General features: G+C 54.1%; 1 protein-coding gene across 1 annotated transcript; it reads left to right on the top strand.

Moving 5' to 3' along the window:
- The first annotated feature begins 3,528 nt into the window (after positions 1-3,528).
- On the top strand, positions 3,529-12,894 carry TENT5B (terminal nucleotidyltransferase 5B). Its single transcript, XM_030039429.2, has 2 exons — positions 3,529-4,079; positions 7,971-12,894. Exons 1-2 carry the CDS (start codon positions 3,906-3,908, stop codon positions 8,988-8,990), a joined length of 1,194 nt encoding a protein of 397 aa, XP_029895289.1. The 5' UTR covers positions 3,529-3,905; the 3' UTR covers positions 8,991-12,894.
- Positions 12,895-15,383: the final 2,489 nt, after the last annotated feature.

The following is a 15,383-nucleotide window of genomic DNA, read 5'->3' as shown; positions in this document are numbered from 1 at the left end:
CTTTAATTCCAGGAGGCAGCCAGGGACGCGGTGGGGTCTGGAGGTCCCAGCCAGTGACATGGGGACCCTGGGCTGAGCGCAGACGGTGACACCCCTCGCTCTGGGCAGTGAACACGGGTGCTCACCGTGCAGCCGCACCGCCTGCGACGCTGAATTTGGCCTTGCTGTGGCCACTCGGGGCCATGGAGGCAGCTGGTGGCACAGCCCCAGGGACACGGGTGTCCCGGCAGCGAGGGTCCGGGGGCAGAGAGCAGCAGTGGCACCTCTGGGATGGGCTGTGCAGGAGTGAGCGGGGCTGGATGTGGATGCGAGCGACTGCGAGGTGTCTGGGAGCAGCGCTTGCTGAGGGAGGCTTCGGACACGGCCGACGAGAAGGGCTCCAACTCCTAAACCCACAGCGGGCACAGAGAGGCAGCGCGTGCGTGGGGACAGCGGCATGTGTGCGGGGACAGCAGCACATGTGCGTGGGACAGTGGGCTTTTGCACGAAGACGGTGGAGTGTGTGCAGGGGGATGGCAGGCAAATGCACAAGGACGGCTGGCATCTGCATGGGGACAGCTTGTGTCTGCATGGGGACGGCTGGTGTGTGTGCACGGGGCAGCCCGGGCATGCACAGAGATGGCCAGTGCATGCACGGCACGTGCACGGGGACAGCTGTCGTGGGCATGGGGACAGCCAGTATGCGCACAGCGACAGCCAGTTTGTGCACAGGGACAGCCTGGGACATGGTTGGCGTGTGCACGGTGGCGATGTCGGGGGCGGCTGCCATGGGAGCGGGGCAGGAGGAATGCCCCCACCCCAACGGGGCGCGTTGCTGCTCCCCTGGGGCGACACTGGGTGACGTTGGTGGCTCCGGCAGAAGGGCTTGGTTTCTCCTGCTTGCTCAGGGAGTTGGCACACACCCTACTTAATGGCGGGTGGGACGGAGCTGGTCCCACGCGGGTCAGGGAGTCCCCGAGGTCTTTCTTCACCTCCAGGTTGGGCTTTCACCCCCTGCCCTGCTCCCCCAGCTTCTCCAGCCCTTTTCCCCCAACTCACCCACTGAGCAGCCCATGACAGCCCCCTGCCCCTCTCCATGCCCCTGGCAGTGGGGTGCCCTGTTCCTCTCCGTGCACACGCCGGGGCACGTCCCAGCTCCTCCCTGGGTGATTTCCCGGCAGGGTGAAGCCGGTGTCCCCCGGGCAGAAGCAGGTTGCTGCCAAGCCCAGATCTATGGGCCAAGCAGGGCCACGGCATCCCCGAGCCCCCGTCCCCCTGCCCAGCCCCTGGCCCACCTTCACAACCCCAAAGGGGCTTTGCAACCCTCGTGCCATCACCCGGGAGGCAGGATCCGCCCGTGTTTCACCCCAAGACGGTGATTATTCCTTAATTGCCAACAAAACAAACAAATAAAGCCCGGGCTGGCCCTTGCTGAGCTGGAAGGAAACGGCCTCGGTGCCATTCCCAGCCCTGGGTTCACTGCCGGTGGCTCTTTGAGATAATCATTTGGTGATGGACATTAACGAGCAGCTCAGCCAGTCCTGCTGGAGCGCGTCAGCTCTTTTTAATGGGCCAATGTTTTCTCCGGAGCCATCAGCACGCCTGTCCCTCTCGGCCCAGGCAGCACCGGCGTGTATCTCCCAACTCATCACCAGGCCACCGGCTCATCCCCCGAGGATCTGCAGCACCCTGTTCATCCCATCGGCTCCGCGGCCGCATCCTGCCCCACTGCCGAGGGGTGCCGCGGCTGGTGGGGTCCCCCAAACTGCCCTGCCTGTGGGGTGCTCAGCACCCAGCCAGCCCTTCCTCCTGTGCCTGAATCCCCCCAGTTGGACCCCCCTAGGACAGGCAAGTGGGATGGATCCTGATCCCTAAAGCCATTTGCCCCTCTCAACATCTTGGGAAACTCTTCCTGATCTGGTTCTTTTGCCGACAGAATCAAAGGGGTTTTGCAATGGGAGGCAGCTGCCTGATTTTTTATTAAGTTCCTTGGAAAATCACTTTCCGGCAGGGCTCCCCTCCTCCTGTGCCCCAATTCGGAGCCTTGCGGGGAGTAACCAGGAGCAGCATTTAATCCCAATGGAGATGCCTGATGGAGCTACACAATGACACTGGCAGGATCCAGAGAGCAAAACCCCACAGCACGAGGAGTGTCCCCACACAGGGACCCCGGCGGAGGGGACACCAGCCCCCCATGGGAATCCCTCGGGCTGGCTGTGCATCATGGAATGGGGAGGATTTCAGAGGATACCAGGGCTCAGGGCACCCCCTTGCCTCCTCTCCCTTCCAACCCAGCTGTGGGTGCTTCTAAACACCCCATTTCCCCCCAAACCCAAATCCCCCTATCACTAAGTTACTCTTTCCGCAGCCAGCTCCAGCTTCCAGTGGCAGACCCCTGGGATATGGGAGAGGACAACCTGCCACCACAGAGCCTCAGCTTCAGAGACAGACTTTGCAGCTTGGAAGAGCTCTGCAGTGGCCTCTGCAAAATGCCCCAGGTTGGGGGTCTGGGGGTTTTCAGGGGTGCTTTTGCAATAATTCCCTGCGAGGGTATAAACATAAATCAGTGCTGGCTCGTTCCCCGGCCCAGCTTTTAAGGATGGATCCCAGCTCCAAGCAGGAACCGAGGAAATGGGAGCGGTGGCTGCTGATGGGGAGCCTGGAGTCATGCCTGTCCATCCGCAGGACCGCGGGGCATCGGGCACCGGCTCGGCGGGGAGGCGCCTCCTGGAAATGTCTGCAGGGTTAAACGTCGCAGAGAAATGAGCTCTTTAAAGTGATGGGAATTGTTGGGATGAAAGGAAATGGGCGGCTGGTGGCTTGGCACACGGCTGGCCGGAGGAGGAGGCGGTGGCTCGCCCAGCAGCAGGGCCACGCGGTGGGTTTTAGGGGCTGGGGTTGAACTCTGCGGGTTGGGAGTACCTGGCGTCAGCCTCCTGAGCCGGTGGGCTCCATCACCCCGGGGTGTCACCCTGTGTCTCCTGGGTGCCAGAGCTCCCTGTAGCCGCCTGGCGCAGCGGGTCCCTGGGGAGAGAGGGTCCTGGGGACGGGGGTGTCCGGCTGGGGGGCATTGGGCTGTGGGGTGCCAGGCCATGGTGTATCAATGGGGTATCAGACCTTGGGGCATCAATGGGACACCAGGACGTGGGGTATCAGTGCGGTATCAGACCGTGGAGCATCAGTGGGTACCAGGCCGTTGGGCATCAATGGGGCACCAGGGCACGGGGCATCAATGGGACATCAATGGGACATCAATGGGACATCAATGGGGTGTCCCTTTAACCCGCGCCCCGCCCCGACCAATCACCGCCGGGATTCCCGCACGCAGCGAGCCGCGCCGGAGGGGCGGGGCTCCACCAGTCTGTCCCGCCCCCTCTTCCCTTCGTCCCGCCTCTTTCCCTACTCCCTCCTCTGATTGGCTTCTAACCCAGACCCTCTTTTCCTCCTGGGCCTATGAAAGCGCCGGAGAGGCGGCAAGGCCGGGCAGGGATTGGCGGCGGGGCCGGGCCAATGGGGGCGCGGCCGCGGGGCCTATATAAAGGGGCGGCCGGGCGCGTGCCAGCGCAGTGCTCCGCGTAGCCGGTGGCGGGCGGGGAGCGGCGCGGGCCGGTTCGTTGCGGCGTTTCCCACCCCCCCCCCCGCTCCGGGCACCGACCGCTCCTCCCCGCCTCCGCCCCTCGGGGAACGGCCCTCAGCACCACCTTTTTTTTTTTTTTTTTTTTTTTTTCCCCTCCTCGCCTTTTTTCCCCCCCTTTTCTTTTTTTTTTTTTTTTCCCTTCAAATTTTCCTCCCGTTTCCCCTCCCAAACCGGCACTTCCGGCTGGTTTCCGGGCCGTTTCCGGGTGACTCGACCTCCTCTTCCGGTGGCTTTTCGGCTGCGGCGGCGGGGAGGGGAGGGGGGGGGGAGGAGGAGGAGGAGGAAGGCGATGCTGCCGGTGGCGGGGCCCGTTGCGGGCCCTTCGGAGCAGCGCGGCGGCCGCTTCAGCGTCCTGACCTGGGAGCAGGTGCAGCGGCTGGACCAGATCCTGGGCGAGGCCGTCCCCATCCACGGCCGTGGAAACTTCCCCACGCTCTCCGTGCGGCCCCGCACCATCGTCCAGGTGAGGCCTGGGGGGGGGGGGGGGGTGTCCAGGTTTCGCCGCCTCGCTGGACTCTGCCCCGCTCCCGCGGGGGTCAGGGTGAAAATAAAAGTGCTGAGGCAGCGGTAACCGGCCCGCCGGGCCCCGAGCCAGCCCCCCCCCCGGGCACCCTCTGCCCCCCCCCCCCTCGGTGAGCTGAGGGCAGAGCTCCCGGCCCGCACGGTGCGGGTGTTCCCCGGGGTGTTGGGGGGGGGGGGGTGGTCAGGGAGCCGACCCCCATCGTCCCAGGGGTGCTGGGTGCTCGGTTAGCCCCGCTTCCCCATCCCAGGGAGGGGGGGGTCTCGGTGGGGTTGGCTGGTGTTTGCTTGGCCTGGGGGGGCTGCCTGCTTGCTGCCTGTGTCCTGCCCGCAGTCGTAGAAATGTATAAAGCTGGAAGGAGTCTCCTGAAAAGCAGCTTTCTCTAGAAAAAAAAATCCCCTGCGTGTAAAATTCGTGCCTGAACCCCGAAGCCGCTGCAGCTTGTGCCGTGGATCCCGCTTTGCTTCCTCCCATCCCGTGGTCCTCCTCCTTTTAGAGTTGCTTTGGTGCCCCAAGAGCTGCGAAATGGGGGGGTGAGGGGGGTGGCCGAGGCCAAGTGGCTTTTTGGAGCTGCTGCCACGAAATGGCTTCGTGCTGGTGGACATGTTGGGCTTGTGCGTTGTAAGAGGCAGTTATTAATTGAAATGCTAGATCAAATGTCAGTGTCCTTTGATTCTCGTCACACTGACTGTATCTTCCAGAGCCTGCCTAAGACTTCATCTTGTTGAAGAGTTCCTGTTAGTTTAACCATAAAGTAATAACTGTGTTTAATATTAAACTAACAATGTAGTTCAAATAAGCTGATGCATATTCATGTTTGGGAGGCAACTTCATTCCTCAGTAATGACTCATCAAATGTAAAATCGGGCATGTTAGCTTCTAATTAAAAAGGCTATTCACAAAGCTAAAACCAAACTGGCTTTCACAATAAGCTAATCACTAGGATTTTGAAGCCTCAGCTGCTTGAGAAATAGTTCTACTTAAGCCTGGAAAATGGAAAGGTGACATTTGAAAGACACTCCGCTGTGCGAAAGCCTCAGCTGATTTCAGATTCCTCGAGTTCTGCTGCATCTGTTGGGGGCAGAAGTGCTAAATATTGGCTGCTAAAGCTTTTAAACTGAAGGACAGATGAGGGCTACTGTCAGGACACTGCCCTTGGGTTGTGCAAGACCAGCGAAGCTCGGCGCTGCTAAAAGCCCGGCGCGGTGCAGCATCAAATGTTCCACCAGTTATTACTGTTTGGTTCCACGAAACTGAAGCGTTTTGGTGTCAGAGCTGCTGAAAAGGATGTTGCCACTAGCAACTTCAAACACTAAATAACTGAGGGCTGTAATTCTGACCAGCCGTGCTGGCAGACCCTGTATTTAGGGCTGACTAATCTGAAACAAGTAACCTAAAAGGCAGTTATTTATTGCATGCTCTTGTTGTTGTGGGAGGTGGGAAGCGGCAGGTCAGGACGCAGGCAGGGTTTGCTCCTGCCTGGCTGTCAGAGTCAATTATCTGAACCACACGTAACGTGAGGTGCTGTTTTGGGAAGCAGGTCAGCAGCTGCCTAACCCTCTAAATATCCAACCCTCTGGGGAAAAAAAACCACATACCTGAACCCACCAGCTGGAGCCGGGGAGATGTGCTTCAGGTTGAGACTGGTAGGGTGAAGCTTGCTGTCCTCGGGGAAGCAGCAAGGCTCTCTGCTCCCTGGTGCTCTGCAGGTTGGAGTTTTTTTGGGTGATTTGGGACAAGACTGACTTGAGCGGTTGGATGAGGTCGTTTTTTTCCCCCCCCTCTTCCGAATACATCTCACATGGGCGGACCTGTAAACCTGGGGGGAGCTCCAGTAAGCCTGAAGCTTATGGTTCTGAAATGCTGCACCCAGAAAGGGGTTAAGCAGATGTTCTTTGGGGCTAGGAAATTAATCTGGAATGAGATCTTCTCCAAGCACTGGTCCTAGCTCTGCATCTAACACTTTTGTGACCTATATCTTGTCTCTCTAAGCCTAATAGCACAAAACTCTTAACTCTACAAGTAGTGCTGGAGTTGTGCCTGGGGTGAGTGACTCCAGTGACTGATCAGTTGGCAACAAATGGGCACCAGGAACTCCCCTGGATCGACTGCGTGATATTTGTGCTATATGGGGGAGTAACCCTGTGTCTCTTCTAGGAGTAAATGCAGTTTTCAGGCTATCTGCCTTTGAAAACAACTGCTTTCATGGCTGCATTGGATGTGCTGGGGGGGACCTGGGACTTCCGATGGTGAATAGCTCACTGGTTAACTGTTGCCTGACATGTGACTGTCACCATTTGGTTGGCAAGGAGCCCGGGCACATTTCTAGCCCGAGCAAGAGTGGCTCATGTCAGGGAGTAGCAGGGGAAACTCCAGCAGAGAAGCTCCATCATGAGATTTAACAACCTTCAAGTTTAAAAAATGTTTATCGGTTTGTGCCAAGATATTTTCTGTTTGCAAGGGCACCTTGGGGCAGCAGAAGCTCACTGGTGTGGCCTCAGCTTGGTCACCAAGAGGCCTGTGACATGCTAAGGGTTGCATACTGCAGTTGTCCACCTCTTATGTATTGTTTCTTCTAAACAAAACTCACGGAGGGGCTGTTTTATAGCTGCTGAGACTCACTGGAGCTGCAACGCTCTGATGTTCCCCCCCCCAGAACTGTCTGCTCAGGGCCACGTCAACCAAGCAGGGCTTTTGGTCCCTCTGATAAAGTTTTTAATTTTAGTGGGGCCTCTCAAACTAGGACAGCCTCGTAGGGCTGAATAGCCCAGTCAGACTGGCTTCTAGTGATATAATTTGTCCATTTGTATCCCAAGCTCAGGCTCTTTCAAGCTCTAGCCTTGCTTCAAGCACCGGGTGAGCAGGCTGGCTAGCTGGGACTCACAGGACAGTGCGTAATTGCTGGAGAGAAACATGAAAGCAGGATGAGAGATGTGAAGAGCTTCTGGTGGAAGATGTGAACTTAATCTTCCTGGGATCTTTGAGCTCAGTTAAACTCAAATTATAACCTGGTGTCCAGATAGTTTATTTTATGGTCTTGGGGTTATTTCAGCCTCCTGCATGTTAAGTAATCAGGCAAGTGATTCAGCTTCACTCTAAATGAACAAAGCTTTGGAGGTACTGGTGGGTGTGCCAGGACTGAGCAGGCAGCATTAAAATCACCGGAGTAACACCCGTAAGATGAAAGCTGCCTCTTGTGCTTGATAGCATGCCAAGTTCAGCACGAAGCTCTGACACACTGGAAATTGTTAGGATACACTTACTAGTTAGGACATGAACTTGCATACGCCTGGCTGGGGCTTTTGAGCAGTTCTGGCATCTTGATTTGCCTTTAATGAATCTTGACAGGCAAAGGGGATGGCTAAAAGCAGTGAGCCACCCTGATTAAATCAGCAGGGACTGCTGCAGACTGTGCTGCCGCCTTGTATTTGGAGTCGTTTCTGGATTGGCTGGTCTTGGCTTGCTGACTGGAGAGGCTGACTGCAACCATGGGGGGGTGAAGGGGGCAGAGGATGCCCCAAAGAATGGGTTCAGATAACCTCTCCGCTTTGGTGGGGGGAAGGAAGAGCAAACAGCTGTACTGGAAGCAGAAACATCTGTTTGTGTGCAGTAAGAGCCCTCTAATGCAAGGGAATAAGTAAAGGAGAGCCACCCCCAGCTGCTGGTGAGATTCTGGATGCTTTCCAAAGTGACCTATTTCTAATGGATTAGCTTTTTATTTCACTGTCTTGCACTGGAGTGACCCATATAAGCACAGGGAGTGAATCCTGCTGCTGTATCCAGGCTGCTCCAGGAATGCTTTCTTGCTTCTCACCGACTCTCTTTATATCTCAGGTTGTCCGTAGTCGCTTGGAGAAGAAAGGAATTGCAGTCCATAATGTAAGGTTGAATGGCTCAGCAGCTAGTCACGTTCTACATCAAGACAGTGGCTTGGGCTACAAAGACCTAGATCTCATCTTCGGTGTAGATCTGAAGACCGAAGATGTCTTCCAGCTTGTTAAAGATGTGGTCATGGACTGCCTTCTTGACTTCCTCCCAGAAGGTGTCAACAAAGACAAGATCACCCCCATGACTCTGAAGGAGGCGTACGTGCAGAAGCTTGTGAAGGTATGCAACGAAACCGACCGCTGGAGCCTCATATCGCTCTCCAACAACAGTGGTAAGAACGTGGAACTCAAATTCGTGGACTCTCTCAGGCGGCAGTTCGAGTTCAGCGTGGACTCCTTCCAGATCATCCTGGATTCGCTTCTGCTGTTTGGGGAGTGTTCGGAGAACCCCATGGCTGAGAACTTCCACCCCACGGTCACTGGGGAGAGCATGTACGGGGACTTTGAGGAGGCAATGGACCATCTCCGGAACAGGGTCATCGCCACGAGAAACCCAGAGGAGATCAGAGGTGGGGGGCTTCTGAAATACTGCAACCTCTTGGTGAGGGGGTTTAAGCCCAAATCGGAAGTGGATATGAAGGCACTACAGAGATACATGTGCTCCAGGTTTTTCATAGACTTCTCTGACATCGGTGAGCAGCAGAGGAAGCTGGAGTGCTACCTTCAGAGCCACTTTGTTGGGATGGAGAGCAAAAGATATGACTATTTGATGACCCTCCACAGGGTGGTCAATGAGAGCACAGTCTGCCTTATGGGACACGAAAGGAGGCAGACCCTGAACCTCATTGCCATGCTGGCTGTGAGAGTCCTGGCTGAGCAGAACATCATCCCCACGGTCACAAATGTTACCTGCTACTACCAGCCAGCTCCTTATGTCAGTGAAATAAACTTCAACTACTATGTCACCCACGTGCAGCCCTTCCTGCCTTGCAATCAGTCTTACCCAACGTGGCTTCCCTGTAACTGAGCCAGGACAAACTTCAGGGTCTGTCCTCCAAGGTACTTTCTTGCCTTGGGGAGTGGGGAGGGTGGGGGGCAAAAAAAAAACAAACAAAAAAACAAAACACAAAAACAACAAACGACACCTTCCTAGAACTGCAACAAAAGGCAACTTCCTGGACTCTTGCTTGAGTGTCTTGTTCCTGGGGTTGTTGGAACGAGGCCTGTCTGCTGTACACTGTGATGGGAAGTGCAGTGTTATGGAAACTAGATGACTTGGACGTTTACAGGAAGACTCAATTGCTTATTGAATTCTGGAGGCAATGGGGGAGGGTTGGGGGTGTGTGAGGGGAGATTGTAGAATTACGCTAAGGTAGAGCTGCGCTGCCCTGAAATGGATCTGAATTGGTGGGTTTTTTTTTAGTGTGGGAGGTGTTATGGGTGTGCAGACTTGTGGTTTCTGAAGATAGAAGCCAGAGTGGCTAATTCCTTTGAAGGACCAAAGAATCCTGTTTAAGTGCCTGTAACAATATAAACACAACTGTACTGTAAACCTTATTTTTTTTGCAGGGGCTGACATCCCAAGAGCTTGAGTGGGGATGTCTGAAGAGGAAAATGTTTCTGTTGGGTGGGGGGTGGGGAGGGTCGTAAGATCATTTCTAGTAACCTCGCTGAAGCAAGAATGGGATCGCAGGTTATGTGTCGCTGAGGTTTTTTGGCATGGCTTGCTGCCTATGAAGGACCAGCTGTAGCAAATAGCTGTCAAAGTGGAGTTGCATAAACAGGGGTGGGCTTTGAATGACTCTGTGTAAATGCCTAAAACTGGGGACACTGGGGTGGGGGGGAGTGCATGGTGGAAAATGCTGTGCAGAGCTTTATGGAGAAAAGGCAGCAGGGACCTACATACAAATTTACTCAAGCTCCCAAGTCTGCAGTGCCAAAATGTAACCGTGTATATAAACAATGAGGCAGAAGATCTGTCCAGGAGCCTGCCCCAGGCTACTGTACCTAATCGTGTATTTTCTAGGGGAATTTGAAATGCTGCTTATTTTTTTTTGTTTGGCATGCAGTGTGGTTTTAATGCACAAAGCCACAGGCCAGCTGGGTTATCTGGGAAGATGAGGCTTGTCCTTTGAAGCACAAACCAACTAGTTCACTAGTCAGTTATGTCCAGCTGTTGCTGTGATGGGGGCTGGAGCCCGTGTCCTTCTAAGAGATAGGCAGACCTCTTTCAGACTCTAGTCTCCTATGGCTGGAGATCTTCCCTCTGCCCTTGGGCAGGTCCTATCTTCAAAAGCAGCCTATTTCCAGCTATGTGATTCCACATGTGAGCCACTGATAGCATTTGAAATTCATTCTCTAGCTAGAAATGGAGCTTGGGGCGGGGGGAGTTGTGCAAAAGTCAGTTGGCCTTAGGAAAAGTATGTCTTCTCTAAACAAACCTTCTTGTGTCTTGAGGGTTTGGCTCTCTTAGTCAAATGTGGCTTTGAAGTTGTTGGGTGTCTAGAGCACAAACAGGCTTTCACTGAGGTGCCTGGATTGCCATGCCCTTTCTCGTGAAACATCATCTCAGACTTAACTATGCACGGAGGGAGAGGTGGGTGAGCAAGCAGGCGCTCCCTAGAGATGCTGCTCTGGAAACACCGTGACTTCATGGTGCTTCCTCCGAGATTGACATACTTGAGTATCTTTAACTTGGGGTTTTTTTTTTGTTTGTTTGTGACAAAACTGTAATAGCTGGGCAGATTGAACGCTCTAATAAAGACTAGATCCTTGGAATGTGTATAGCCAGATTGCTACCTTTTTTGGGGTAGGGGAGATGTGGAGTGGGCGTAAGGGGTGGGAGGGGAGTGATGTGGGGGCTCTTACACTTAACATGAACTAACCAATTTGAAATTGGTCCAGCTTTGCTTCCTATCCAGTCAGAGCTGAAGAAGTGTCACTAACAATGTAGTTATTACAGGTTTAACTGCCTTCCCGTAGAACAGCTTTGTCTTCACGGACAAGGCTGGTGTATAGACTCTGCCACAGCTCGGTAACTCCCTGGTGCCCAGAGCCTAATCAGTGTGGTGGGAGCTTGAGACTTTCCAGTGCAAGGTAAAACTGATTTAAGGGCTGCTTTTGAGATCCTAAGTATGCCACCTTCATGGCTTCAAGGAAAGATTTTTTTCTTTTTCTTGCATTTTAAACTTCAGATGAACATAGATGATGTGTAGCATGCTTTCTTTACAGGCTGCTTACCCTCTACCCACAGACACATAGACGCACTAAACTGAGATTCCCTCCTTCCCTTTAAGATGCAAAAAGATTCCCTACAGCCAACAGCTCGACAGGGCAACTTATGTTGAGATTGCACTTTTGATTTACAGAGTGTGTGTGGTGGGACTCTTGAGAATGGGTTGAATCTGAATTTTTCTAGACCTTGCAGTGATACTGTGCTGCCTCCTGTGAGGGGGCAATTGGAAGATTCCAGTAGCTTGAATGGCACTTGATTTTGTTTTAAATGTCTTTTTTTTTTTTCCTACACCTGTATCACCTGTCATGCGATGGGCTTGACATAGACTCACTAGATTCTTTAGAATCTGTTACAAATAAATACAGTGTATTCAAATTTGTTGGATTTTTTTTATTTGCTTGTCCATCCGGGTAGTGTGGTATTGAGATGGCCGACCCTACTCCCACCAAAAACCAGGCTCTGAACCAACTGGTCACCTCGAGAGGAACGAGCTGAGGTCCTGGTTCTGGACCTGGTCGAATGCTACTTGTACGTCAGGCTGCTTAGTCCCTCAAACTGAAGCAGCTACGGAGCCTGGGAAGCACGTAGCTGTTGGCAGGTCACTCCTGCAGCCGAGGGAGGTTTCTATTTATAACGCTGTTCTTTAGTGTTGTGCATCTTCCCTTTTCCTGGTGGCTCCTCAAGTTGCTGGTGGGGGAGGGTGGCCCGATTTGGCAGCCTGCTCGGTGTCGGTGGGGATCGGAGGTCCCTGGTGTTGGGGACGGTACTGGGAGACTCTTGCTGCTGCTGGTGGCTTTCCATGACTTTCATTCTCACCTGCTGATGGTCCTGAACAGCAAAAGGTTGCTTGAGTAATTAAGACTTGCTTGTTTTGTGTGGCTGACCCACCTGCAAAGTGGGTCCTCTTGGAAAGGGGAGGGTGAGAGGCTCTGAAAGGTTTATCTTCCAAAAAAAGCTTGGATCTGCTGATGTTCAGGCCATGGGATGGCTGGAAGCTGGCTGCCTGTAGCTGGGTGCAAGCTCCTCTGAGTCTGGCTGCCCTCCAGCCCAAGATGAAGTTTCACTTCCCCTTGTCAAGCTACAGGCAGTTCTGGTTCCACTGCAGCAATCGAGCTGATAACATGCCAGTCCCTCTTCGGGACAAATTTGCTGGCTCTGCATCTCCAAATTTTTACAGTCCGGGGCCAAGCTTCCCTCTGACAACAGATCTGGGTTGTTCTTGCTGGGCTGGCACCATGTAAGACTGTGTCCCCATCGCCTGCTCGAGTAGGACTCTGCTCTTGCAGAGCTGATTTCTCTCTAAACCTGTTGGCAGCGAGATGGGATGCTTGCCTCTTGCTGGCACACAACCCAGCGTGAAGCTTCTGCCTTCCCTGAGCGTGTCTCGCGTATGGGAGTGGCTCTAAAAATATCTGCTTAGTTTGTCAGCTGTCTTCTCAGTGCCAGTGGTCGGTCCTGCCGATGGCTGCTGATGCTCTGGTGAATAAGCTGCCTCTGGATTTGTGACCCTGAGCAGAGCAGCAAAAGCCCTGACAGAGTCGGCTTGTCATTGTTGGAGCGGATCAGACTATACAAAAGGATGTTCGTGGAAAGTACTAGTTGTGATCAGAAAGGAGCTATCAATGTTTACAACTGAGATTTGGATCCCTCTTTTGTTAATTGTCAAATAAAAAAAACCAACATATATTTTCTCACAGCCTGTAGTCTGTCATTATTTTTCTCTTTGAACAGAGGGTGATGGACAAGTCAGGATGTGCCCAAGTATCTGGTGGATGAGATTTGGCCTCTAGTGATGGGTGTGTTGGTGTGTGCTGGGTGCCTGAGCGCTTCTCTCAGCCTTGGCTCTAGAGCTTTGCTCCGAGGAAAGACGTGTGTTGGGCTGGCTGTGGCTCTGCCCCAGCAATTCCCTGTATTTAGACCACTGGTGTTACGGCTGTGGCAGCCTGCTCTGGGTTATGCTGGCAGTGCCCAGCTCAGATAAGTGAAGTCAGGAGTGGAGAAGCCCACGCTGCGGTCGGCGTGTGAGCACGGCAGTACGGTACGGCACATGCCCTGCAGCACCTCTGCAAAGGGCTGGTGGGTGATCGATGCCTTGAGATGCATCCAAAAATACTTAGCGTTGTATCAGCTAGATCACTTCTAGGGCTTGCGATGCAGGGTTTACATCTGCAGACCTGCCCACAGCAGCTTTTCTCCTGGAAGGACAGCTGGCTGAGCTCCAAAATCACTGAAACGGGCGGAATTTGCCTTGAATCTCCAGAATGCAAGAAGCATCTTGCTCCAACCTTCCTGTTTTCAGCTGTCCTTAAGCTGTCGGCTCAATGCCGAGGGTGGCACCGTCTACATGCAGGCGGGTAGCTAGACCCAGCGTGGCGTTCAAATTGTATGTCTTTCTAATTAGCCTTTCTCGTGTAGTACGCCAGGCTTTCTACCCAGCTGCCCTCCTCCTCAGTAGCCGCTCGGGCAGCGCGGGTGTTAACTCTGCTATTTGAGATCCTGCAGAATGAGAGAACAGTCTGTCTGTACGGCTCCTCTTTCCATTTATAGCTGTGTTTAGGCGATCCAGCACACGGACCCTTGTGCTCTGACGCCTGGTGCCAAGCACGAGACAAATGCTGCATTGATATGTACATACCGGGAGGGCAGCTTGCTCCCGGCGGGGCCGTGGCAGCGGGGTTGGGACGGAGCTGAGCTGCCGGAGGATGGCACAAACTCGGTCCCCTTTGCCGCGGTCCTGAGCCCCGGGGGACCAGCTGAGCCTTGCGGGGGGGTGGTGTGTGAAGGCTGATAGTGAGAAATGTGCGGCGTGCAACTTGGGCTCTGTCATTGAACCCTCCTATCTTATCTCCTGGCCCTGGTTGCTGTCTGTTGGAGGTTCTGGTTCAGGCTTTTGTATTACAAATAGGATTTCAGCTCATGTTAGAGCTGGTGTGGAGGCGGACGAGCGTTTAAAAGGCTTTTTTTTGTTTGTTTGTTCTGTGCATGGGGCATTTGCCCTGTTCAGCTCCAAATGCAGTTTGCTGCAGACCTTTTGGCTAGCGGCAAGGAGGTGCAGTGGGAAGCTCCGTGAATCCCCTGGGTTGACCACCTTCCCCCACCTCTGACTTCTTGCATCCAGCCTCAAATCAGAAGCTCAGGTGTTCCCTTCCCTCCTGGGCCATCGCAAGAAGAGATCAGCTTGTGCAGAGCCTCTCGCCTGCTCAACCTAGGACAGCGGTCCGCCTCCCTCCAAAAAACCCACGTGCTTCTGCAAAAACTAATGCCGGCTTGCCAGGTGCCTGCTCTTCCCCGTTCCTTCTCTTCTAGCAGCTCCTGCTTTGGTGGAGCGAGCCGTGGTGTCAGCCGTAGCCGGTGAGAGCTGCACGTGTGCCAAGCGCCCGGCTGCTGCTCGGGTGGAAGCTGCGGTCGGTTTGCTGCTCCCTCGTCTGGGTGGATCCCCGTGCCCGGCTACCTATTTCAGCTTGTAGAAACTTGATGGCTCTGACAAATTTGATTGAAATCATCTGTTGGCATCCCAAGTTATTAAGGGGAATGACTGACAGCCGTCGCAAAGTCATGTTTTCTTAGGAAAGGAGGAGAAAAAGTCAATCTGCAGCCTCGAGCTGCTGCACGACTGAGCCCTGAGATGGGCCAAGGATGGGGTGTCCTTGCACCCCCCTACCCCAACCCACTGCGTGTCCCTTCAGCGATGCCAAGGGGAAATAATGGCATTTCCAGGAGAAAAGAGGACTTGTAGGTGGGGCCGTGGTTTTGGAGACAGGCATTGGGCTGGAGCAGTGCCAGGAGAGGCACAGGGCGATGCGTAATGTGTTATCTCTCTCCCCGTACAAGCGAGAACACGCATTTTCCCTCTTAAGAGCTCGCATTGTTCTTGCAGAGTGTCGTAGCCCGTTCCCACCTCTCCTGCCTGGCCAGGAGGTTTCTCTTTGGTGACAGATGGAGACACCTCTCTCTTCGGGGCAGCTCTGCACGGGGCCAGCTGTCCGGGGCTCAGCCGACGGCACCGGGATGGTTGATCGTTGCCCTTTCCTGCCACCACGGCATATTTACCCTGCTTATCTTGCCACTATCAAACCCCGGGTTCAGCAAGAGCAGTGTCACCCTGCCTTCAAAGGAAAAGCCACCAAGCAGCGCATTCCCCGGGGTGATTGTGTGGCCTACATTTTTGCCTTGTAATCCAAGGAG

The sequence above is a fragment of the Aquila chrysaetos genome, chromosome 16, assembly GCF_900496995.4.
Source record: "Aquila chrysaetos chrysaetos chromosome 16, bAquChr1.4, whole genome shotgun sequence".
NCBI classification, from domain to species: Eukaryota; Metazoa; Chordata; class Aves; order Accipitriformes; family Accipitridae; genus Aquila; species Aquila chrysaetos.
The sequence above is the reverse complement of the archived record's forward strand: the minus strand, read 5'-3'. Positions and strand labels throughout refer to the sequence as shown.

What these genes read in the sequence shown, in the direction of transcription:
- TENT5B (XM_030039429.2), top strand. Translation starts at nt 3,906, where the DNA reads ATGCTGCCGGTGGCGGGGCCCGTTGCGGGCCCTTCGGAGCAGCGCGGC. An exon ending in GGCCCCGCACCATCGTCCAG is followed by an intron (nt 4,080 to 7,970) that starts GTGAGGCCTGGG and finishes TTTATATCTCAG; the next exon opens with GTTGTCCGTAGTCGCTTGGA.